Raw genomic sequence first — 24,450 nt, 5'->3', positions numbered from 1 at the left:
TGTCCTGCCTTGGCCAATGATTGGCTGAGAGGCAATAGGACATATTGGGCTGGGCACAAGGAAGAAGACTGATGCTGGGGCTGATTAGGTCACACTGCTGCCCAGCCAATCACTGGATGAGTTGGGACACAACTGCGACCAGCAATTAGCTTAGCTGCATTGTTACTTGTTGGACCCCATGTAGGAAGAAGACGGCACCGGAGAAAGGCACAGCTATACTAGAGGCACCGGGGGAGTGGTGTGAAGTAATTTATTGAAAATTTTTTTTTTGCAGGAGTACCCCTTTAATGGGGTACTCGTGCATTTAGAAATGTATCCCTTATCCTGTGAGCTAGAGGTTGGACCCCCTTCGATCAGATACCTGTGAATAGGGAATACATTTTTAAATGCTGGAATACTCCTTTAAAAGGGGTACTCCACTGGCCAGCGTTTGCAAGTAAATGTTCCAAATGCTGTTTTCACACTGCGGGGGTCGACAATGCCCATCATGACATTATGGCCACGCTCCCTAAATGCAAGTCTATGTGAGGGGGCGTGGTGGCAGTCACGCCCCCTCCCATAGATTTGCATTGAGGGGGCATGGTCATGGTATCACAAGGGGCATGGGCGACCCCCGCAGCGCAAAAACAACGTTCGGAACGTTTACTTCCAAACGCTGGCCAGTGGAGTACCCCTTTAAAGAGACAGTGACTGGAGACCGTGCTGCAATTCCACTATATCTATGACGAGGCAGAAATGTCAACAACCACCTGTTTGCTCACCACAAACAGCTGAGCAGAGAGCTGGTTTTGCTAAAGGTACGCCTTTATTAAGGAGAATGTGACTTGACTAATGCAGCAGCGAGCAAATCTAATTCTGCATCTAAAACGTTCAATAAAAACTCATAAATAATGCAGCTTTATACTTTTTCACATTTTCCTTTGTTGCATCATTGGAGGTAAAAATACCATTTTACAGATTAGCAGATAAAGAACAAGAATTAAAGAGTACCTGTCACCAAAGCAAACTTTTAATATATTGTTCCTTATGTAATCATAAGACACTCTGCTATTTACTTGCTGTTAAAATTCTAAACCCTTAAATGTTTTTAATGTGATTGAAAAAACGGCCACTAGGTGGCTCTGTTCTCTAACCTGCACAAGTCAAACAGTTAGTTTGGTCTCCTCCCGGCCTGGCAGGAGACCAAACTCAGGAAGTGAGGGGCATGGCGAGGCACGGCTCTCGAAGCCTTCAGTGACGTTGCACCTGCTGGGCAACGCCCACTTTCTCCTGACGGGAGTTCACACAATGTGAGCAAGGGGGAATGTATGATACAGAGCGTTTTAAAGCTTGGAAAAAATGTTAAGGGCAGGAGGGATGTTAGGAGTAGATTGGGAATATAATCTGAGTTAGTTTAGAAAATATTGATGACAGGTACTCTTTAAAGGGGTACACCGGTGGAAAACATTTTTTTAAAATCAACTGGTACCAGAAAGTTAAACAGATTTGTAAATGACTTCTATTAAAAAATCTTTACCCTTCCAGTACTTATTAGCAGCTGTATGCTACAGAGGAAATTCATTTCTTTTTTAATGAATTTTTTTGTCTTGTCCACAGCGCTCTCTGCTGACACCTGATGCCTGTATCATGAACTGTCCAGAGCAGGAGAAAATCCCCATAGCAAACCTATGCTGCTCTGGACAGTTCCTGACACAGACAGAGGTGTCAGCAGAGAGCACTGTGGATAAGACAAAAAAAGAAATGAAAAAAGAAAATAATTTCCTCTGTAGCATACAGCTGCTAATAAGTACTGAAAGGATTGAGATTTTTAAATAGTAAAGTAATTTACAAATCTGTTTAACTTTCTGGCACCAGTTCATTTAAAAAAAAAAAAAATAATTTTTTTTTTGCACCAGTGTACCCCTTAAAGAAATTATGTTTCACATTTAGTTATGACTATTTAAAACATAAACACTTTGCCAGTGCATGTTGCGGAGGAACATTACCTTGCTCATACTCTCTACTTCCTCAGCCCGTTGTCGAACACGGAGAGCAGAGGCATTTACCCGTTCTTTCTCAAGCCTCAGCTCCTGTCTCTCTTTCTCTAGAGCCTCCCTGTCTAGTGCCAGCTGCTGCTCTCTGTTCCGCAGCTCACTAAACTGCACTTTCAGCTCTGCCTGTTCCTAAAGAGGAGAAACAAAGTAGGAAATAAGTACAAACAGCAGATGGCACTGAAGTCACATAATCTAGTGAAATCTACTCAGTACTTGAACAGATACACTGACTTCCAACACCATTCCTGTCCCTACTTGATTGACAGTCAAGGCTCAGCTTCCAGACCAGTTTCGAAATCTAGTTCATGTATTGTTCATATAAATCGTGCGGATGGACGAGATGTGGAACAGGACTCCAGCTGACTGTCAATCAAGCAAGGACAGGTATAGGAATAGGGCAAGGAAGTGTTTCAGCCCTAAGCACTTTAGGAATGCCTCATTGATGTTTGAAAATAGAAAGGGGAGAAGGCGCAGGACTCCAAGTAATCCCACAGGGAGGAGGAATATGGCCTCTTACCAAAAGTTGGTTGTGTAACATAACAACAATGTGAAGCACATATGTGGTAAATTCCGACTGCAGCCGTCCTGTCACAAGGTAGCATCAACTAGATAAGGACATCAGAAGAAGACAGGATTACCTGGCGCTGTCCAGAGCAAGAATACGTAGATCCGTAGATACTTCAGGTAAGCAGCTTTATTGTAACAATCATGCAACGCGTTTCGCTGCGCATGCGCAGCGAAACGCGTTGCATGATTGTTACGATAAAGCTACTTAGCTGAAGTATCCACGGATCTACAGTGGTCCCTCAAGTTACAATATTAATTGGTTCCAGGTCGACCATTGTATGTTGAAACCATTGTATGTTGAGAGCATAACTCTATGGAAACCTGGTAATTGGTGCTGAAGCCCCAAAATGTCATCCAAAAATAGGAAAAAGTGAGGATTAAAGAAAAATAAGTAGATAACTAATACAGATAAAGAAAGCCCTTACATATAAAAGTAATAAAGATCTGCTGGGAGCTGTAAATCACTGTCTATGTAGAGCACAGGAGCTTCTTCAGGGTCCTGTACAGAACAAGCAATGTCCTAAAAAAGTAACATGGAGCCGCCCTCACCTAGTGTCCAAAGGAGCAGCTAACTCTGGCACAGATAAAGAGTAGTACAGAACATGTACTACCTCCCTGACAGACACCAGTCAGTGCATACACTTCAGTAATACAGGAGTTTTACCAGTGAATGCCTATTCTGATTGGTCAGTTCTTCCAGCCATTGACATGTTTCGCAGATCTGGACTGTCTGTAGCATTGTATGGCGAGTCTGGTTTCTAATTACAATGGTCCAGAAAAGACCACTGTATGTTGAAACTAATGTATGTTGAGACCATTGTAAGTTGAGGGATCACTGTATTCTTGTTCTGGACAGCACCAGGTAATTCTGTCTTCTTTTGAAGTCCTTATCTAGTTCATTGACGTTTGGCCCCAGAGAATAATTTTTTTTTTCTATGTTATGGAAGCACAGATATATATATATATATATATATATATATATATATATATATATATGTAAGGTACCATGAATCTTTATGCGCTATCATTTGGGCCCCATATAATTGATCCTCTTATAATATATAGTAAACCTGTTTTCAGGGACTACACTTAGTGGAGAGAGTTCAAATGCAGTAAACTGAATGCTATGCAAGTTATTATAGGAGGTGGACCTTAGCCAAACTGATAATGGCGTTTTCTCTCTGGGACTCCACCATGATCGCTCTGCTGACATCTTTCTCTGCTCGTTCCTTGCTCAGTTTCTGCTGACTGTGAAATTCAGACCACTCTGCAGCAAGTTTCTTCCGCTCTTCTTCACAGCGAGTCATGACTGACTGATGTTCCACCAACAGAGCACTCTGTATGGGAGTAAATAAAAAAATTAGGGGAGAAAAAAAGTGAGTCTGGGGCTAATGGCTTCTTTTCTGCAGAATGCAACTATGTATTGATGTGCAATTCAGATAGGACACAGGGTGTAAATGTACGTCCTTGCAGCCTGGTACTCAGCGCACCAGGGCGTACATCTACAATCTATGATGCGAGCTTCACAGACAGTGGATCCTGGCTAATATCAGCCATTGCAAATGGCCAACATCAGTGATCACGCCGATGCCCAGCATCAACCCACTACAAAGCCCAGCTAGTGCTTTAAAGGGGTACTCCGGTGGAAAATAATTTATATTAAATCAATTGGTGCCAGAAGGTTAAACAGATTTGTAAATTACTTCTATTAAAAAATCTTAATCCTTCCAGTACTTATCAGCTGCTGTATACTACAGAGAAAGTTATTTTCTTTTTGAATTTCTTTTCTGTCTTCCCACACTGCTCTCTGCTGACACCTCTGTCCATGTCAGGAATTGTTCAGAGGAGGAGAGGATTGCTATGGGGATTTGCTCCTACTCTGGACAGTTCCTGACATGGAAAGAGGTGTCAGCAGAGAACACTGTGGACAGACAGAAAATAAATTAAAAAAGAAAACAACTTTCTCTGTAGTATACAGCAGCTGATAAGTACTGGAAGGATTAAGATTTTTTTTAATAGAAGTAATTTACAAATCTGTTAAACTTTCTGGCACCAGTTGATATTAAATGAATTGTTTGCCACTGGAGTACCCCTTTAATTGTTGTGATTAGCACCGATTGTGGTATGTAAAGCATTAGCTGGGCTTTGTATTGTTTTAATCATAGTTACACACACAGAATAAAAGAACATGTCGGAAACTTTTCAATTTCCTGTCACAAATAATATTTTTGGGGGTTACGCAATTACATTTTATGGTGAAGTAAAAGATTTTATTACAAGGTACAATTGGTCACGCAAGAAAACTAACCCTCATATGGGTCTGTGGATAGCTCTTAAGAGGTGAGGAGGAAAAAACGAAAATGCAACAATGAAAATTGGCTCCATCTTCAAGGTCAAAATGGGCTGCTTCCTTAAGGGGGTCAAAAACCAAGGCCAAATGGACACAATATATGTCAACTGATGGCTCCACTTTTATGATTCCCTTATCACTGAGCTCAGCTGAGTTATAACTTGCTTTTTTCTTTATGCAGCAATATTATTCCTCTTTTTTTCTTCTTCACATTTGATAGGAAGTTAAAAATGCCCAATTCTTAAAGGGGTACTCCGCCCCTAGACAGCTTATCCCCTATCCAAAGGATAGGGGATAAGATGTTTGATTGTGGGGACCCCCGCGATCTCGGCACCCCAGACATCTGGTGCACAGAGCAAAGTTCGCTCTGTGCCGGATGACTGGCGGATGACACTATCCAGCGCTTGTGAATGTCCATAAGCCCCACAGCCCAGTGTGCCAGTTATTTCCTAGGCCATCGTGTTCCTGCATTCTTAGCATCCACTAGTTATCCCCTATTTTGTAGATAGGGGATAACTTTGTGGAATTAGAATACCCCTTTAAAGGGGTACATGTACATGTCTTAAGCCAATTGTATTTGGTTCCATTAATCTAAAATGGGACTTCTGAACAAACCTGAGCAGTAGGAGCCCCACCACTCAGTTATACATAGAAACATAGAATGGGTCGGCAGATAAGAGCCATTTGGCTCATATAGTCAGCCCATTATGCAGAATACTTATGAACCGTCCTTGTCCCTACCTTATATGAAGAATAGCCTTATACCTATTTCTATCTTATATGAAGGATAGCATTATACCTATTTCTATCTTATATGAAGGATAGTCTTATACCTATCTCTATCTTATATGAAGGATAGCCTTATACCTATCCCAATCTTATATGAAGGATAGTCTTATACCTATCTCTATCTTATATGAAGGATAGCCTTATACCTATCCCAATCTTATATGAAGGATAGTCTTATACCTATCTCTATCTTATATGAAGGATAGCCTTATACCTATCCCAATCTTATATGAAGGATAGTCTTATACCTATCTCTATCTTATATGAAGGATAGCCTTATACCTATCCCTATCTTATATGAAGGATAGTCTTATACCTATCTCTATCTTATATGAAGGATAGCCTTATACCTATCCCAATCTTATATGAAGGATAGTCTTATACCTATCTCTATCTTATATAAAGGATAGCCTTATACCTATTCCAATCTTATATGAAGGATAGTCTTATACCTATCTCGATCTTATATGAAGGATAGCCTTATACCTATCCCAATCTTATATGAAGGATAGTCTTATACCTATCTCTATCTTATATGAAGGATAGCCTTATACCTATCCCTATCTTATATGAAGGATAGTCTAATACCTATCTCTATCTTATATGAAGGATAGCCTTATACCTATCCCAATCTTATATGAAGGATAGTCTTATACCTATCTCTATCTTATATAAAGGATAGCCATATACCTATCCCAATCTTATATGAAGGATAGTCTTATACCTATCTCTATCTTATATAAAGGATAGCCTTATACCTATCCCTATCTTATATGAAGGATAGCCTTATACCTATCCCTATCTTATATAAAGGATAGCCTTATACCTATCCCTATCTTATATGAAGGATAGCCTTATACCTATCCGTATCTTATATAAAGGATAGCCTTATGCTTATCTCATGCATGCTTAAACTCCTTCACTGTATTTTTAGCTACCACTTCTGCAGGAAGGCTATTCCATGCATCCACTACTCTCTCGGTAAAGTAATACTTCCTGATATTACTGCAGAAACCTTTACCCCTCTAATATAAAACTTTGTCCTCTTGTGGTAGTTTTTCTTCTTTTAAATCTCCTCTCCTCTAACATGTTGATTCCCTTTATGTATTTAAAAGTCTCTATCATATCCCCTCTGTCTCTTCTTTCTTCCAAGCTATACATGTTCAGGTCCTTTAACCTTTCCTGGGAAGTTTTATCCTGCAATCCATGTACTAGTTTAGTATCTTCTCTAAACTCTATCTAGAGTATCTACCGTATTTATCGGGGTATACCACGCACCGGCCTATAACACGCACCCTCATTTTACCAAGGATATTTGGGTAAAAAAAGTTTTTTACCCAAATATCCATGATAAAATGAGGGTGCGTGTGTGCGCGTGTATACCCCGATATACCCCCAGGAAAGGCAGGGGGAGAGAGGCCGTCGCTGCCTGCTTCTCTCCCCCTGCCTTTCCTGGGGTCTAGAGCGCTGCTGTCGGCCCTTTTCACCCCCTGGTTATCGGCGCCGCTGCCCGTTCTGTCCCCCTGACTATCGGTGGCGGCGCCGATAGCCAGGGGGAGAGAAGCGGCGCCGACAGCCAGGGGGAGAGAAGGGGCAGCGGCACCCATTGCCGGCGCCGCTGCCCCGTTGCCTCCCCCCATCCCGGGTGGCATAATTACCTGAGTCGGGTCCGCGCTGCTCCAGGCCTCCGTCGTTGCTATGCGCTGAACGGCGCGGCGCATGACATCAGAGCGCCGCTGACCAGCGTCGTTTCTATGCACGGCGCGGCGCTCTGACGTCATGCGCCGCGCCGTTCAGCGCATAGCAACGACGGAGGCCTGGAGCAGCGGAGCAGCGCGGACCCGACTCAGGTAATTATGCCACTGGGGATGGGGGGAGGCAACGGGGCAGCGGCGCCTGCAATGGGTGCCGCTGCCCCTTCTCTCCCCCTGGCTGTCGGCGCCGCTTCTCTCCCCCTGGCTATCGGCGCCGGCACCGATAGTCAGGGGGACAGAACGGGCAGCGGCGCCGATAACCAGGGGGTGAAAAGGGCCGACAGCAGCGCTCTAGACCCCAGGAAAGGCAGGGGGAGAGAAGCGGGCAGCGACGGCCTCTCTCCCCCTGCCTTTCCTGGGGGGGTATCGGCGTATAACACGCACACAGACTTTAGGCTAAAAATTTTAGCCTAAAAAGTGCGTGTTATAGGCCGATAAATACGGTATATCCTTCTGGAGATACGGCCTCCAGTACTGCGCACAATACTCCAAGTGAGGTCTCACCAGTGTTCTGTACATCACTTCTCTCTTTCTACTGCTTATACCTCTCCCTATACATCCAAGCATTCTGCTAGCATTTCCTGCTGCTCTATGACATTGTCTTCCTACCTTTAAGTCTGAAATAATGACTCCTAAATCCCTCTCCTCAGATACTGAGATTAGAATTGTATCACAGCACAATGTATTACACATGTATCACAGAGTCTATACTCTGCCTGAGGGTTTTTATGTCCCAGGTGCATTATCTTGCAGTTATTATTTATCTAGTGGATATGTGGTAACTTTAAATCTTTTATTAGAGTCCATCATTTTATGTCTACAGCTCCAATGCAGACCTGTGTGTTTTCATAGTAATAGGCTACAAACTGAATATTTGGATTCTGCAGTGATACGGACATCTGTCTCCTACTTACTACAAATTAGGAGACAACGGAAAGGGTGTATGACTGCAGGATTTGAATATATTAGGCTGGTTTGTAGTCGGTCACCATGAAAACATTGGTATCTCTGGTATAATATACTATAAAGTGAGTCTGTCTGGTATAACACACTACCCTAAGGGTATAAGGGTAGTTTGCTACTGCCCAAGGATCTTGTCTCGTCCCATATAAAACACTAAAGGTCTCCTTGTAACATATGTGAATACTGCACTCATAAATATATATATATATATATATATATATATATATATATATATATATATATATATATGCCATTAGATATACAGATGTGCCAGGCTGGAATGTACACAGAAGATGGGCATAATATAAAGAACATAAATCACCTTTATTACAACCAGTGGAATGCACTGCCATAAAATAAGGTTAATGTGCCTTTATGTTAACAGAAAATACCATGGAGCACATCAGGTCATTTATGGCTCTACAGAGTCATTATTTGAAGATAATATTCTTAAGTTACTGATGTTCCGATGGATGTGATTATTTCCAGGTTTAAAAGCAGACATTATGTTTTAGTTAGCAGAGCCCATAAACTTTAATGGGAATTCACTGATGACCTAATGTATATAGGGCTCAGCAGGCACATGTCCCATTGAAATGAACAGGTTGGATTTATAAATAAGCGATACCTGGCAGCCACGTATCTATCCCAAAGTATTTCAACACTATATGTATTTGTGGCTATTAAAGGGAAACTGAAAGGAAGGTCAACTGCACTAAGCTGAATATACAGGCTTATAGTGTGGGTGACCCTCTTTCCAACAGTGTGTATACCCATTGCTCTTTTAGCAATGCTCTAATGGCCATTCCTCCCTTTATTAATATTCACTGCTCCTTCTTGTGTGTCGTGCTGTCAGGAACACGAGCAATGACACCGCTCCTGCTTCGGCTGCTGTGAGCCTGCCACATGAAGGAGCAATGAATAGGAATGAAGGGGCAGGACAGCCAGAGATGCTGCCTTGAGCATAGCTAAAATAGCAATGGCAACACCCCTTATTGCTATTTTCTCTTAAATAATATATATATATATATATATATATATATATATATATATATATATATATATTTATTTTGCTAAATGTCTCTACAACTGCTGCACAGCTTTTGGCGAATGTTACATTGTTGGAAAGAGGGTCACCAACACTATAAGCCTGTATATTCAGCTTGGTGTATGTCAGTTTCCCTTCAAAGCATAGCTGGTGCTGAGAAATGTTAGTTGGGTTATCCCAAGATCATACCTTATGATCTATCTACAGCAAAGATGATAGGTGTCAGGAAGGTGAGGGTCCATCTGCTGGGACCCCCACAATCACTTGTCCTACAAGTAAATGGAACAACAGCACACATGCTTGATTGTCATTCTATTAACTAAATATAGGAAGGCTGAATAAGGAAGCAATATATTCCTGAGTTAGAATGTCGTCTTTTCCTTGTATACATATTGGACGAGCCATTAAGGAGATCTGCAGCCATAGACACTTATCCCCTTATTTGCAGTATAGGGGATAAGTGTCTCAGCGTTTGGACCCCCCGCGATCTCCTGCACAGGGCCCTGGCTCTGCTGCGGCTCTCCAGTGCAGGAGGTGTGTCAGACGCAGCATGACACCATGGCCGACACACTCTCTCTATGTATCTCTAAGGGAGAGGCGGAAATGCAGCATCCGTGCTCCCCGCCTCTCTCATAGAGCTGTATGGAGGGGGCATGTCGTCGAACTTAGTGAGGTCGACGACACACGAATTAGCCACGTAGAGTCGAGGTAATGCCAGGCCCCAGTACAAGAGATCGCACAGGGGGGTCCCAGCGGGGTGACCCCCTGCGATCAGACACTTATTCCCTATCCTGCGGAAAGGGGATAAGTGTCTATAGCTTCAGTACTCCATTAAGTGTATAGCAGGTGAAAACAGGCAAAACAGCCTTTTATTTTCGTTAATTCACTAACAGGACATAGTGGTCATTATCTGCCTGTTACAGATGCAAGGGAGAGGCAGTCTAGTCACAGTCAGTACCTCTGCAAGCTTACTATCTCACATTACTTTTACCACTCTTTCCCCATCTTCTCTCACACTGTAGATCCTTTTTGCTTAGATCAATGAAATGCTGCTGTGGACTTTAGAGACTAGCTTGTTTCTTCTATAGGGTGGGCCATTTATATGGATACACCTTAATAAAATGGGAATGGTTGGTGATATTAACTTCCTCTTTGTGGCACATTCGTATATGTGAGGGGGGGAAACTTTTCAAGATGGGTGGCAACCATGGCCGCCATTTTGAAGTCGGACATTTTGAATCAAACTTTTGTTTTTTCAATAGGAAGAGGGTCATGTGACATCAATCTTATTGGGAATTTTACAAGAAAAACAATGATGTGCTTGGTTTTAATGTAACTTTATTTTTTCCTGAGTTATTTACAAGTTTCTGACCACTTATAAAATGTGTTCAATGTGCTGCCCATTGTGTTGGATTGTCAATGCAACCCTCTTCTCCCACTCTTCACACACTAATAGCAACACCGCAGGAGAAATGCTAGTACAGGCTTCCAGTATCCGTGGTTTCAGGTGCTGCACATCTCGTATCTTAACAGCATAGAGAATTGCCTTCAGATGACCCCAAAGATAAAAGTCTAAGGGGGTCAGATCGGGAGACCTTGTTGGCCATTCAACTGGCCCACAACGACCAATCCACTTTTCAGTAAAATGTTCATCTAGGAATGCTCGGACCTGACACCCATAATGTGGTGGTGCACCATCTTGCTGGAAAAACTCAGGGAACGTGCAAGCTTCAGTGCATAAAGAGGGAAACACATCATCATGTAGGCCACTGAATATGCGATATTGCTACATGATGATGTGTTTGATGAAGCTGGAACGTTCCCTGAGATTTCCAGCAAGATTGTGCACCACCACATTATGGGTGTCAGGTCCGAGCATTCCTAGATGAACAGTTTCCTGGAAAGTGGATTGGTCGTCGTGGGCCAGTTGAATGGCCCCCAAGGTGTCCCGATCTGACCCTCTTAGACTTTTATCTTTGGGGTCATCTGAAGGCAATTGTCTATGCTCTTAAGATACGAGATGTGCAGCACCTGAAACTACGGATACTGGAAGCCTGTGCTAGCATTTCTCCTGCGGTGTTGCTATCAGTGTGTGAAGAGTGGGAGAAGAGGGTTGCATTGACAATCCAACACAATGGGCAGCACATTGAACACATTTCATAAGTGGTCAGAAATTTGCAAATAACTCATGAATGAATAAAGTTACGTTAAAACCCAATTCCTAATAAGTTTGATGTGTCACATGATCCTCTTCCTATTGAAAAAACTAAAGTTGGATTCAAAATGGCTGACTTCAAAATGGCCACCATCCATCTTGAAAAGTTTCCCCCCTTACACATACTAATGTGCCACAAACAGGAAGTTAATATAACCAACCATTCCCATTTTATTAAGGTGTATCCATATAAATGGCCAACCCTGTATAGATATAGACATGTAATTCCCTTTTCAGATAATATTATCAAGTTAGTACAGCAATGTATGCATGCATCTCTCGTGCTCAATAATAGTGAAGCACACGGCTTATATTTTTAATTCTAGACCATAAATCTGAATTTACACTCAGATGTTTATAAGTGGATCACTGGGGTGCACTCAAATGTTCTTACCTTTGCACGTTCCAATTCCTCTCTTTCTATAGCGATTTGCTGGGTCATAATTCTCTTTTCCTCCTCTAGGGAGCGCTGTAGTGACTGCACTTTTGCCTGTTCTGCAGACACTCGCCAACGTTCCTACCATGAAGTGCAGTTAACAACAAATATAATCTATACAGTACAACACAGTCACTTAACCAGACAGGAAGTTTCCAGAAATCTAATTGACATGTTACCTGTTCCAGAAGACGACTCTGCTCACTTAGCCGAGTCTCCATATTAGTTATTATCACCCGCAAATTATTCCTCTCGTCCTCCATGTCTTTCTGCTGCCGTGTCAAACGTTCCTGTAGTGCTTGAAAAAAAAAAAAAAAAAAAAAGAAAGAGCAAAAAGATAAAATACCCTATGAGCTTGTGGTTAGATATGTTTTAACAAGCAACAATAACTATTCTGAACATAACTGGGTGTCATCTATTTTAATCATGTCAGGAAGGCATCTGCTTAATCTAAAGAAAATATTATTATAAAGGGGGATTACATTACATTAAGAGCAGTAAGGCTATGGAACTCTCTGCCTATTTAAAAAGATATAGATATAGTAAGGGGAATTTATCAATTTCCAATAGCATGGTTGTTTAGATGCTATTTATAAGGCTGGTGAGACTTGGTCTAATTTAGCGACTACAAGAGGGCATTTGTGCCTAATTTGTGACTTTTCTCTGAAAAGTCACATTTCATAAATGAATAACTACTGCAAAAAATAAATAAATCTTAACATGGTTGAAGTTGTAAAATGATCACACAAAAACGGCCTGCGACTTTTTCTGCAACAATTTTAGCGGTAAAACGGTATCATAAATTCCCCTCAGTGTTTGTATATGTTACTACAGCATTCAAGAATAGTGATGTGGCAGAGAGGGATAGGTATAGGGATGGTTACAAACAACATTATATAAGTGTCAGGAATGGCCCAAGGGGAGGCTTTCAAATGTGATTGACTGTGCTGTTATATACTGCTAAGTGTCGACATAAGAAAATATACACCACACAGGATGTTGGTATAACTCTCTCTTAGCAGGAAACTCAGCTGTTCCCCAAAATAGTTCTGTTTAATCCAGGAAGTAAATTTAGTTTTTACATTGGACAAAGAAGGAGGTTTAGCTATGATGTCAGAATCAGCATGTTACATTTTGATTGGTTGTTTGATTATTGTGTCCGTATATTTTAGCATATCTAGTGTCCATTAATTTCCTGGCAGAAATTGGGAATTGGGAAATTCCAGAGTTCGCTGTTCGTCAGATATTTTGTCTTTTACTCCTTATCTCAGTTGTATCGGCGTCATGGCAAGGCCTCCATCGTAGTCACGAGCATATTGCAAGCTGATGTGTATGGGTTAAGGGGTAGGGAACAAATATATATTTCCATCAGCAATGGAATATTAGTATATTGATCAGTCATTAGAAACATAAGGGTCATCCCTATCATAAGCTCCAGATATAGCGTCGGCTACAGCATTGTATCTCTGCCCTTGACAAAGCCGATTCTGCATTAGAAATAGCAATGTGAGTGACTAAGGAGGACATATAATTGGAATACCCAAATTATAACAAGTGCTGTAGCACACTAATAATTAACAATATATGCCTCTTGTGAAAGTCCATATAAGAACCTGTGGATTATAGTTTAACAAAAATCTCCCCTTTGTTCATAATCATTGTAGATTTAATACAACTTTTTGTTGAGCACTTGGGGATTATGATTACATATTTTAATGCTTTAAATAAAAGTATATATTTTATTGAGGGTTCCCTACATTATAAAGGGAATCGATCCCTTGGGGACCTTTAATCCTCTAGGGTTTTGGAATTTATGATTTATACCCTGGACTCCTACGGATCATTTGGTTTTGTATTGCATCTGTATTAGACTGCTGGAGATAGGTTGTTATCCATGGATTTATTACTATACTGGAGTTGGAAACCTTCTTGTGAGGTAAACAGGTCATATCTTGTAGGGTTGTCAAATAATAGGGTAAACTTAAAGGGGTACTCCGGTGGAAAACTTTTTTTTTTTTTTTTTTTTAAATCAACTGGTGTCAGAAGGTTAAACAGATTTGTAAATTATTTCTATTAAAAAATCTTAATCTTTCCAGTACTTTTTAGGGGCTGTATACTAAAGAGGAAATTCTTTACTTTTTGGATTTCTCTTCTGTCACGACCACAGTGCTCTCTGCTGACCATTTTAGGAACTGTCCAGAGCAGGAGAAAATCCCCATAGCAAACATAAGCTGCTCTGGACAGTTCCTAAAATTGACAGCAGAGGTCAGCACAGAGCACTGTGGTCGTGACAGAAGAGAAATCCAAAAAAAAAAAAAAAAATTCCTCTGTAGTATACAGCCGCTAATAAGTACTGGAATGATTAGGATTTTTTAATGGAAGTAATTTACAAAAAAAATAAAAGTTTTCCACCGGAGTACCCCTTTAATAGGCTTACTGGCAAACATTGTAAATTTAAAGGAGCAAAAATTGTCTCCAATGGCATAAAGAATTTGTTTACATGGCCACATGATCAGATCTAGTTTATACCCAGACTTGGCTATAGTTTTCTGCCATACCTCTTAGCTGCCCTTCTCTCTGACGTGCCCCCAGTTCTAGCTCCTGGGATGTGTTTTCTTGGGTGCTCTGCACTCTCACAGACAGATCACCGAGCTTATGAGAGAAAGATTCCATTTGCTCAATGATTCCATTTAATGATCTGAGAAAGATAATGAACTAAAATAATAAGTCCTATAACTGTAAAAGAAATAGGACTATGTAAACCAAGATAACATAGAAAGAAAACATTTAATAAGACATTTTGTATCTATGCACAGTATTATATCAATTTATACCCATCGACTGACCGAATAAGCCTTCAAAGGAAAGCTGGTTCTTGATAATAGGCCCATGTAAAAGGGCCAGGGATTAGACAATGAACGGGGAAACACTTGGTTGTCAGCTGTTCACTTCTTTTGTGTGGTCAATAAAATCATCATTATCGGACACACATTTCCCTATGTAAACAAGAGAGGTGTTTGGCCCATAATGATGAATTTAAATAGCCAAACCAATGATCGGTGCTGGTTATCAGGAGACCGTCAGCCTGTATAATAGGGCCCTTAGCATTAAAGGAGTAGTCCAGTGGTGATTCAGTGGTGAGCAACTTATCCCCTATCCTAAGGATAGGGGATAAGTTGCAGATCGCGGGGGGTCCGACCGCTGGGGCCCCCTGCGATCTCCTGTACGGAGCCCCGACAGCCCGCTGGAAGGGGGCGTGTCGACCTCCGCACGAGGCGGCGGCCGACACGCCCCCTCAATACAACTCTATGGCAGAGCCGAAGCGCTGCCTTCGGCAATCTCCGTCTCTGCCATAGAGATGTATTGAGGGGGCGTGTCGGCCGCCGCCTCGTGCGGGGGTCGACACCCGCTATCTCGGCGGAGAGCCGGGGCCCCGTACAGAGAGATCGCAGGGGGCCCCAGCGGTCGGACCCCCGTGATCTCAAACTTATCCCCTATCCTTAGGATAGGGGATAAGTTTTTCACCACTGGACTACCCCTTTAAAGCTTCACTGTCATTTGAATATACTTTTGACATGTTGTCCAGAAATGTCAAAAGTTTAGATCATTAAGTTTATGTTCACACTACGGATATGTCGCTGAATCTCCGCTGAATCTCCTGACAGCTGGCGGCGGCGATAGGACTACGCATCATGGCGCCGTCACCACAGAAAGCTATGCAGTACTCGCGGACTTCCGCGCAAAGAATTAACATGTTCTTTCTTTGCGTGGAACAATTTCAGCACCGCTGAAATTCCGCAGTGTGATCGGGCCTTGCGGAAGATGTTAACATTCACTGTACGGAATTCCACTTGCTGAATTCCGCCCGCAGTGTGAACATACCCTTAGGGTATCTCTCCTGAGAGATAACAGATGTGTCAAGTGTGCAACTCTCTGGCTGTCATTCAAACCCGACTCTTTCAGTGCATAAGTCTATGGCAGTGTTTCCCAACCAGGGTGCCTCCAGCTGTTGCAAAACTACAACTCCTGTCATGCCCGCAGAGCTGAAGACTGGGAGTTGTAGTTTTGCAACAGCTAGATGCACACTGGTTGGGAAACAGCGGTCTATAGAGTGAAAAAGTCAGACTGTGTAACTGGCCCGGGAAATAAAGTGTGCTGCATCACACTTTACAGGATAGTAACTTGCAGCCACAGTGGGTCTCAGGAGTAAGAGTGGGTCCGCAGTCCAAGTTTTTAACTTTTTAACTTTGTATGAAATAAACGTTAAGTTTTAATTGGACCTCCTGGGAGCTGGACACTTTCTTTTTCATTTATCTTCACCTGGGAATAATGGTTCCCTACTCCGTGCTTCTGGACTACATGATTCAAGTGCTCCTATGTTTTCCCATTCTGATTTTATGTTCCAACCTTTTATGCGGCACGATATTAAATGCTTTGGAAAAATCAAGATCTGCAGCATCCAGCGATTGCCCCTGGTCCAGTCTGGAGCTCACCTCCTCATAAAAGCTGATCAGGACCGATCCCTCATAAATCCATGCTGATATTTAATGTATACATATAATATATTTCCTAATTAACCCCTTAAGTACTTTCGTTTTTTCCTCTTCACCTTTAAAAAATCATAACCCTTTAAATTTTGCACCTAAAAATCCATATGATGGCTTTGCCCACCAATTTGCGCAACCAATTCTACTTTGTAATGACATCAGTCATTTTACAAAAACATCTGCGGCTTCCGTTTCTATGCAGTACATTTTTCGGTAAAAATGACACCTTATCTTTATTCTGTAGGTCCATATGATTAAAATGATACCCTACTTATATAAAGTGGGTCAAAAAATAATTTAGTCAGCCAGCAATTGTGCAAGTTCTCCAACCTAAAAAGATGAGAGAGGCCTGTAATTTTCATCATAGGTATACCTCAACTATGAGAGAAATAATGAGAAAAAAAAAAATCTATAAAATCACATTGTCTGATTTTTAAAGAATTTATTTGCAAATTATGGTGGAAAATAAGTATTTGGTCACCTACAAACAAGCAAGATTTCTGGCTCTCATAAACCTGTAACTTCTTTAAGAGTCTCCTCTGTCCTCCACTCGTTACCTGTATTAATGGCACCTGTTTGAACTTGTTATCAGTATAAAAGACACCTGTCCACAACCTTAAACAGTCACACTCTAAACTCCACTATGGCCAACACCAAAGAGCTGTCGAAGGACAACAGAAACAAAATTGTAGACCTGCACCAGGCTGGGAAGACTGAATCTGCAATAGACAAGCAGCTTGGGGGGAAGAAATCAACTGTGGGAGCAATTATTAGAAAATGGAAGACATACAAGATTACTGATAATATCCCTCAATCTGGGGCTCCATGCAAGATCTCACCTTTGGTGTCAAAATGATCACAAGAATGGTGAGCAAAATCCCAGAACCACACGGGGGGACCTGGTGAATGACCTGCAGAGAGCTGGGACCAAAGTAACAAAGGCTACCATCAGTAACACACTACCCCCCCAGGGACTCAAATCATGCAATGCCAGACGTGTCCCCCTGCTTAAGCCAGTACATGTCCGGGCCCATCTGAAGTTTGCTAGAGAGCATTTGTATGATCCAGAAGTTTATTGGGAGAATCTCATATGGTCAGATGAAACCAAAGTAGAACTTTTTGGTAAAATCTCAACTCATCGTGTTTGGAGGAGAAAGAATGCTGAGTTGCATCCAAAGAACACCATACCTACTGTGAAGCATGGGGGTGGAAACATCATGTTTTGGGGCTGTTTTTCTGCTAAGGGACCAGGACGACTGATCTGTGTAAAGGAAAGAATGAATGGGGCCATGTATCGTGAGATTTTGAGTGAAAACCTCCTTCCATCAGTAAGGGCATTTAAGATGAAACGTGGCTGGGTCTTTCAGCATGACAATGATCCCAAACACACCGCCCGGGCAACAAAGGAGTGGCTTAGTAAGAAGAATTTTAAGGTTATGGAGTGGCCTAGCCAGTCTCCAGATCTCAACCCCATAGAAAACCTTTGGAGGGAGTTGAAAGTCCGTGTTGCCCAGTGACAGCCCCCAAACATCACTGCTCTAGAGGAGATCTGCATGGAGGAGTGGGCCAAAATACCAGCAACAGTGTGTGAAAACCTTGTATAGACTTACAGAAAACGTTGGACCTGTCATTGCCAACAAAGGGTATATAACAAAGTATTGAGATTGTTATTGACCAAATACTTATTTTTCACCATAATTTGCAAATGAATTCTTAAAAATTTTTATTTTATGGATATTTTGTTCTTATTGAGTCTCTCATAGTTGAGGTATACCTATGATGAAAATTACAGGCCGCTCTCATCTTTTTAAGTGAGAGAATTTGCACAATTAGTGGCTGACTAAATACTTTTTTGCCCCACTGTAGGATTAATTTTGTCATACTCCAGGAATAAAATCATAACTACATACATGAAAATGTAAATTTTTAACCCCTTAACGACAATGGACGTAAATGTACATCATGGTGACGTGGTTCTTAGCGCACCATGACGTACATGCTATCAGCAGCCAGGGACCCGCCGGTAATGACAGACATACGCGATCGCGCGGATGTCCGTCATTAACCCCTCAGATGCCATGATCAATACAGATCACGGCATCTGCAGCAGAGCGGTACTTTGAATGGATGATCGGATCGCCCGCAGCGCTGCCGCGGGGATCTGATCAACCAGCATGGCGGCCGGAGGCCCCCTCACCTGGCTCCAGCCGTCTCCTGGGGTCTTCTGCTCTGGTCTGAGATCGAGCAGACCAGAGCAGAAGATCACCGATAATACTGATCAGTGCTATGTCCTATACATAGCACTGAACAGTATTAGCAATCAACTGATTGCTATGAATAGTCCCCTATGGGGACATAAAAAGTGTTAAAAAAAAAGTAAAAAAATTTAAAATAAAAAAGTACAAATTTGAAAAATCCCCTCCACCAATAAAAAAGAAAAACGTCAGTTTTTCCCATTTTACCCCCAAAAAAGGTGTAAAAAAAAAAAAAATTATTAATACACATATTTGGTATTTCCGCGTGTGTAAAAGTCTAAACTATTAACATATATTGTTAATTATCCCGTACGGTGAATGGCGTAAATGTAAAAAAATAAAAAAATAAAAGAGTCCAAAATTGCTGCTTTTTTGTCACATTTTATTCCCAAAAAAATAATAAAAAATGAATAAAAAGTAAAACCTAAGCAAAAGTGGTACTGATAAAAACTACAGATCATGGCGCAAAAAATGATCCCTCATATCGCCCCATATACGGAAAAATTAGAAAGTTATAGGTTGTCAAAATAGGACAATTTCAAACATACTTATTTTGTTAAAATGGTTTGAGATTTTTTTAAGCGGTACAATTATAGAAAAGCATATAACATGGGTATCATTTTAATCGTATTGACCCACCGAATAAAGAACACGTAATTTTTACCGTAAAGTGTACAGCGTGAAAACAAAACCTTCCAAAATTTGCTAAATTGCGGTTTTCTTTTCAATTTTCCTACATAAATAATATTTGTTTGGTTGCGCCGTACCTTTTATGGTAAAATAAGTGATGTAATTACAAAGTACAATTGGTGATGCAAAAAACAAGCCCTCATATGGGTGTGTGGATGGAAATATAAAAGAGTTCTGATTTTTAGGCGAGGAGGAAAAAACGAAAATGCTAAAATAAAATTAATAAGCATTAATAACTCTGGGATGCTTTTACTTTTCATTCTGATTCCGAGACAGTTTTTTCGTGACATATTCTACTTCATGTTAGTGGTAAATTTTTGTCGATACTTGCATCATTTCTTGGTGAAAAATTACAAAATTTGATGACAAAATAGAAAATTTAGCATTTTTCTAACTTTGAAGCTCTCTGCTTGTAAGGAAAACGGACATTCCAAATAAATCATATATTGATTCACAAATACAATATATGTCTACTTTATGTTTACATCATAAAGTTGACATGTTTTTACTTTATGGCTTTATGTCTATGGCTGTCCGGCAATACTGTGAGTTGTGGTTTTGCAACAGCTGGAGGCTCCCTTTAGGAAACACTGCCGTATGAGACGTTTTTCACTTTTATTTGGGGGGGGAAGGGGGGACGTGTATATGTAGTGTTTTACTTTTTATTATTTGTTAGTGTAGTGTTTTTAGGGTACATTCACACAGGCGGGGGTTCACAGTAAGTTTTCCGCTGGGAGCTTGAGCTGCGGCGGAAAATTTGCCGCAGCTCAAACTTGTAGAAGGAAACCCACTGTAAACCCGCTCATGTGAATGTACCCTGTACATTCACATGGGGGGGCTCCCCAAACCTTCAGCTGTGGCAAAATGACAACTCCCAGAATGCACTGACAGACCGTACATGCTGGGAGTTGTAGTTTTACAACAGCTGTAGGCACACTGGTGGGGAACCACTGAGTTAGAAAACAGGCTCTAGCTCAGTGATTCCAACCCGTGTGCTTCCAGCTGTTGCAAAACTACAACTCCCAGCATGTACGGTCTGTCAGTGCATTCTGGGAGTTGTAGTTTTGCAACAGCTGGAGGCACACGGGTTGGAATCACTGAGTTAAGAAACAGACACTAGCTCAGTGTTTCCCAACCAGTGTGCCTACAGCTGTTGCAGAACTACAAATCCCAGCATGGCCGGACAGTCAGGGATGCTGGGCATGTAATTCTGCAATATCTGGCCCTTCAGATGTTGCAGAACTACAACTCCCAGAATGCCTGGACAGTCTGGGCATGCTAGGAGTTGTAGTTATGCAACAACTGGGGAAGAACAGTTTGGAGTCCGCTATGTAGTGGTCTCCAAACTGTAGCCCTCCAGATGTTGCAAAACTTCAACTCCAAGCATGCACACTGTCCAGGCATGCTGGGAGTTGTAGTTCTGCAACATACGAAGGGCCAGATATTGCAGAACTACATGCCCAGCATCCCTGACTGCCTGGCCATGCCGGGAATTGTAGTTTTGCAACATCTGGAGGGCTGCAGTTTAGAAACCACCGTATAGTGGTCTCCAAACTGTGCCACTTCAGATGTTGCAAAACTACAACTCCCAGCATGCCCAGACAGTCAGTGCATGCTGAAAGTTGTAGTTTTGCAACATCTGGAGGACCACAGTTTAGAGACCACTACACAGTGGTCTCCAAACTGTGACCCTCCAGATGTTGCAAAACTACAACTCCCAGCATCCTTTTCTCTATCGGCTCCATTGGGGGACACAGACAGTGGGACGTACCAAAGCCATCCCTTGGGTGGCCAGATAAGTAATCAGGCTGATCCACTGCCGCCTGCAACACCTTACGCCCCACATAGCATCAGCCGATGCGAAAGTATGAACCCGGTAAAACCTCGAGAAAGTGTGCAAAGACGACCAGGTAGCCACCTTGCAAATCTGCAAGACCGAGGCTCTATTCTGGAGAGCCCAGGATGCCCCAAAAGAACGTGTGGAATGAGCCACAACCCGGAAAGGAGGAATCTTCCCCTTACAGCAATAGGCTTCCGCAATGGCGGACCGAATCCACCGAGAAATGGTGGCCTTGGAAGCAGGTTGTCCCTTGCGACGACCTTCCATTAAGGACGACAAGGGAATCACACTGACGAAACGAAGAAGTGATGGAGAGATAAAACCGAACAGCCCAAAACTACAACCAGCTTGTGTGGTAAACGCTCCTTAGGATGAGAAGGAGCCGGACAAAAGGACGGGAGGACAAAGTCCTCATTGAGATGAAAGACCGAGACCACCTTAGGCAAAAAGGAAGGAACTGGCCGGAAAACGACCTGTCCTGGTGGATCGCCAGAAATGGAGAACGGCAGGAAAGAACTGCCAGTTCAGACACCCTCCGGATGGAGGTGATCACAACAAGAAACGCCACTTTCCAAGAAAGTCCCAAGGGGGAGAAGGAGACCGATAAGGAGGAGCAGCGTGCACCACTCCTTGCATGAAGGTCCTGACATGAGAATAGAAACCAGGGGCCGAAACCTGACCTTTAAGGGAACTGAGAGACAACCCCAGTTCCAAACCCAAATGCAAAAAGAGGAGAGAAGACGGGGAACCGAGAAGGTCACCGGGGAGAAGTCCTGAGCTTCACACCAACGAAAATAAAAAACGCCAAGTACGGTGGTAAATTTGTGCGGAGGAGGGCTTACGAGTCTAGAGCATGGTGTGAATGACTTGGGAAGAGAACCCGCAGGCCCTCAAAACCGCGGTCTCAACCGCCACGCCAACCAATGCAGCGACTGTAAATTGGGGTGGCAAGAGGACAGCGAGAGAGTAGGACCGGGCGGAGCAGAAGGCGCAGAGGAGCGCCGTCCAGGAGCCTGACTATGTTGGCGTACCACCACCTTCGGGCCAACCTGGAGCTACCAGAAAGGCGAGGACGTCCTCTGCTTTGAGCTTCCTCAGCACCCTAGGAAGGAGCGCAAGAGGAGGGAACAGATAAGGTAGGGCGAACCCTGCACAAGGAATCACTAGGGCGTCCACGTCCAGAGCCTGAGGGTCCCAGAACTTGGACACAAACGGAAGGATCTTCTGATTGTGCCGGAACATGAAGAGGTCCACGTCCGGAAGGCCCCAGAGGTAGCAGAGCTGCGCGAAGACCTCCGGATGAAGAGACCACTTGCCGGGATCGGGTGAAGACCGACTGAGGAACTCCGCTTCCCAGATGAACACTCCTGGAATGTGTGTCGATAATGTACGCCATGGCCATGGCATAGTCCGACTGAATGCGGACAGGACGAGACTGAAGATGGGACTCCCAATGAAGAAGACAAAGAAGAATCGCCCGTTATGCCAATACGTTTCTTGGAAAAAGGGGGTCTCCGGGGGAGACCAGAGTCCCTGGACCATCCAATCCCTGAACACGCCGCCCCAGGCCGACAGGCTGGCAACTGGTGTAACAACCCGCCAGAGAAGGGGAAGAAAGGACCACCCTTTGAGAAGAAGGGGGGAGCGGAGCCACCAGGGCAGAGACTGAAGGACCCTGCGAGGGAGAACAATCTGAAGATCGAGGGACAGAGGAAACCTGTTCCATCGAGAGAGAATCGCCAGTTGAAGGGGGCGGTAATGAAACTGGGCAAAGGGTACGGCCTCCATAGTTGCCACCACCCGACCCAGGACGTCCATACTGTGCAGATGGAGACTGACACCTGGGTTCGAAGGGGGCGGACCCCTGACCAGAGCGCCAGACGTTTGTCCGGCGGAAGACAAATGCGGGCAGAGGCCGTTGAATCGAAGTCCCATGAAGGTTAGAGACTGGGTAGGACAGAAGACTGACTTGTCCCAGTTGACCATCCACCCGAAGAGAGTCAGAGAGTGGAGAGTGACGTCCAGATTCTCCAGAGTCTGGGCTCTGGTCGGAGCCTTAATGAGATGGTCGTCCAGATAGGATATCACTGAGATTCCCCTCGACCAAACAGGCCCAACACTGGCGCAAGGATCTTTGTAAGGACCCGAGGAGCCATGGCCAAACCAAAGGGGAGGGCCACGAATTGAAAGTGCCCCTCCGGGACCGCAAGCGGACGGTACCGATGATGGCTCGGAAATATTGGCACGTGGAGGTAGGCATCCTTGTTGTCCACCGTTGAAGGTAACTCCCCTTGTTCCAGGGACGCCACCACCGAACGGAGAGATTCCATTCTGAAGTGGTGGATGAGAATGTGACGGTTGGATTGGTCGCACAGAACCGTCCATCTTGGGGACCACAAAAAAAATCTGAATAGAACCCCGAAAAACGTGCCCCTGGAGGAACGGGGACGATAACCCCCTGAAGAAACAGAGACTGGAGAGCCGCTCGGGGGACCCGGGATCGAAAAACACGATCCCTCGTAAGGAAGGCAAATTCGATCCAGTAACCGTTGGACACCACAACCCTGACCCCAGAGTCCTGAATGTGTGAAGTCCAGATGTCCTGGAAAACAAGAGAAGACCTCCCACCTGAAAGAAAACACGGGTGGGGGCCTCACTTCAGCAGAAGTGGGCTTGCGGTTGCCCAATTTCTGCGCAAAACGGCCGGACCGATTGGAGTCCGACTTGCAAGCCGGGCGTGCCCGGCACGAGGGAGCCTTCTTGCCCGCGAGGGCGCCTGCCCAGATCCTTAGCTGGAACCAGAGGTTCGAAATGACCGAAAGGAAAAAGGACTTCCATTGGGAAGAAGGGCGAGCCTTATTTTGAGGATTGTGTACTAAAGTGTCAATCTTTGCAGATGATACTAAACTGTGTAAAGTGGTTAAAACAATAGAAGATATACCTAAACCAGGTAATGGATTACA

At 43.3% G+C, this 24,450-nt stretch overlaps 1 protein-coding gene across 3 annotated transcripts in view; it reads right to left on the bottom strand.

Annotated features, from left to right (window-relative positions):
- Positions 1-24,450, bottom strand: part of FBF1 (Fas binding factor 1) — a 100,112-nt gene that overhangs the window by 14,243 nt on the left and 61,419 nt on the right. For all 3 annotated transcript variants that reach the window (XM_056550682.1, XM_056550684.1, XM_056550683.1), the window contains 5 exons: positions 14,714-14,853; positions 12,335-12,453; positions 12,114-12,236; positions 3,752-3,937; positions 1,986-2,162 (listed from right to left, as the gene is read on the bottom strand). In XM_056550682.1, coding sequence (XP_056406657.1) covers positions 1,986-2,162; positions 3,752-3,937; positions 12,114-12,236; positions 12,335-12,453; positions 14,714-14,853 — 745 coding nt within the window. The remainder of the gene's footprint in view (positions 1-1,985; positions 2,163-3,751; positions 3,938-12,113; positions 12,237-12,334; positions 12,454-14,713; positions 14,854-24,450) is intronic.

Source organism: Hyla sarda, chromosome 13 (assembly GCF_029499605.1).
Source record: "Hyla sarda isolate aHylSar1 chromosome 13, aHylSar1.hap1, whole genome shotgun sequence".
Classification (NCBI taxonomy): Eukaryota; Metazoa; Chordata; class Amphibia; order Anura; family Hylidae; genus Hyla; species Hyla sarda.
This window is presented reverse-complemented; position numbering and strand designations above follow the sequence as displayed.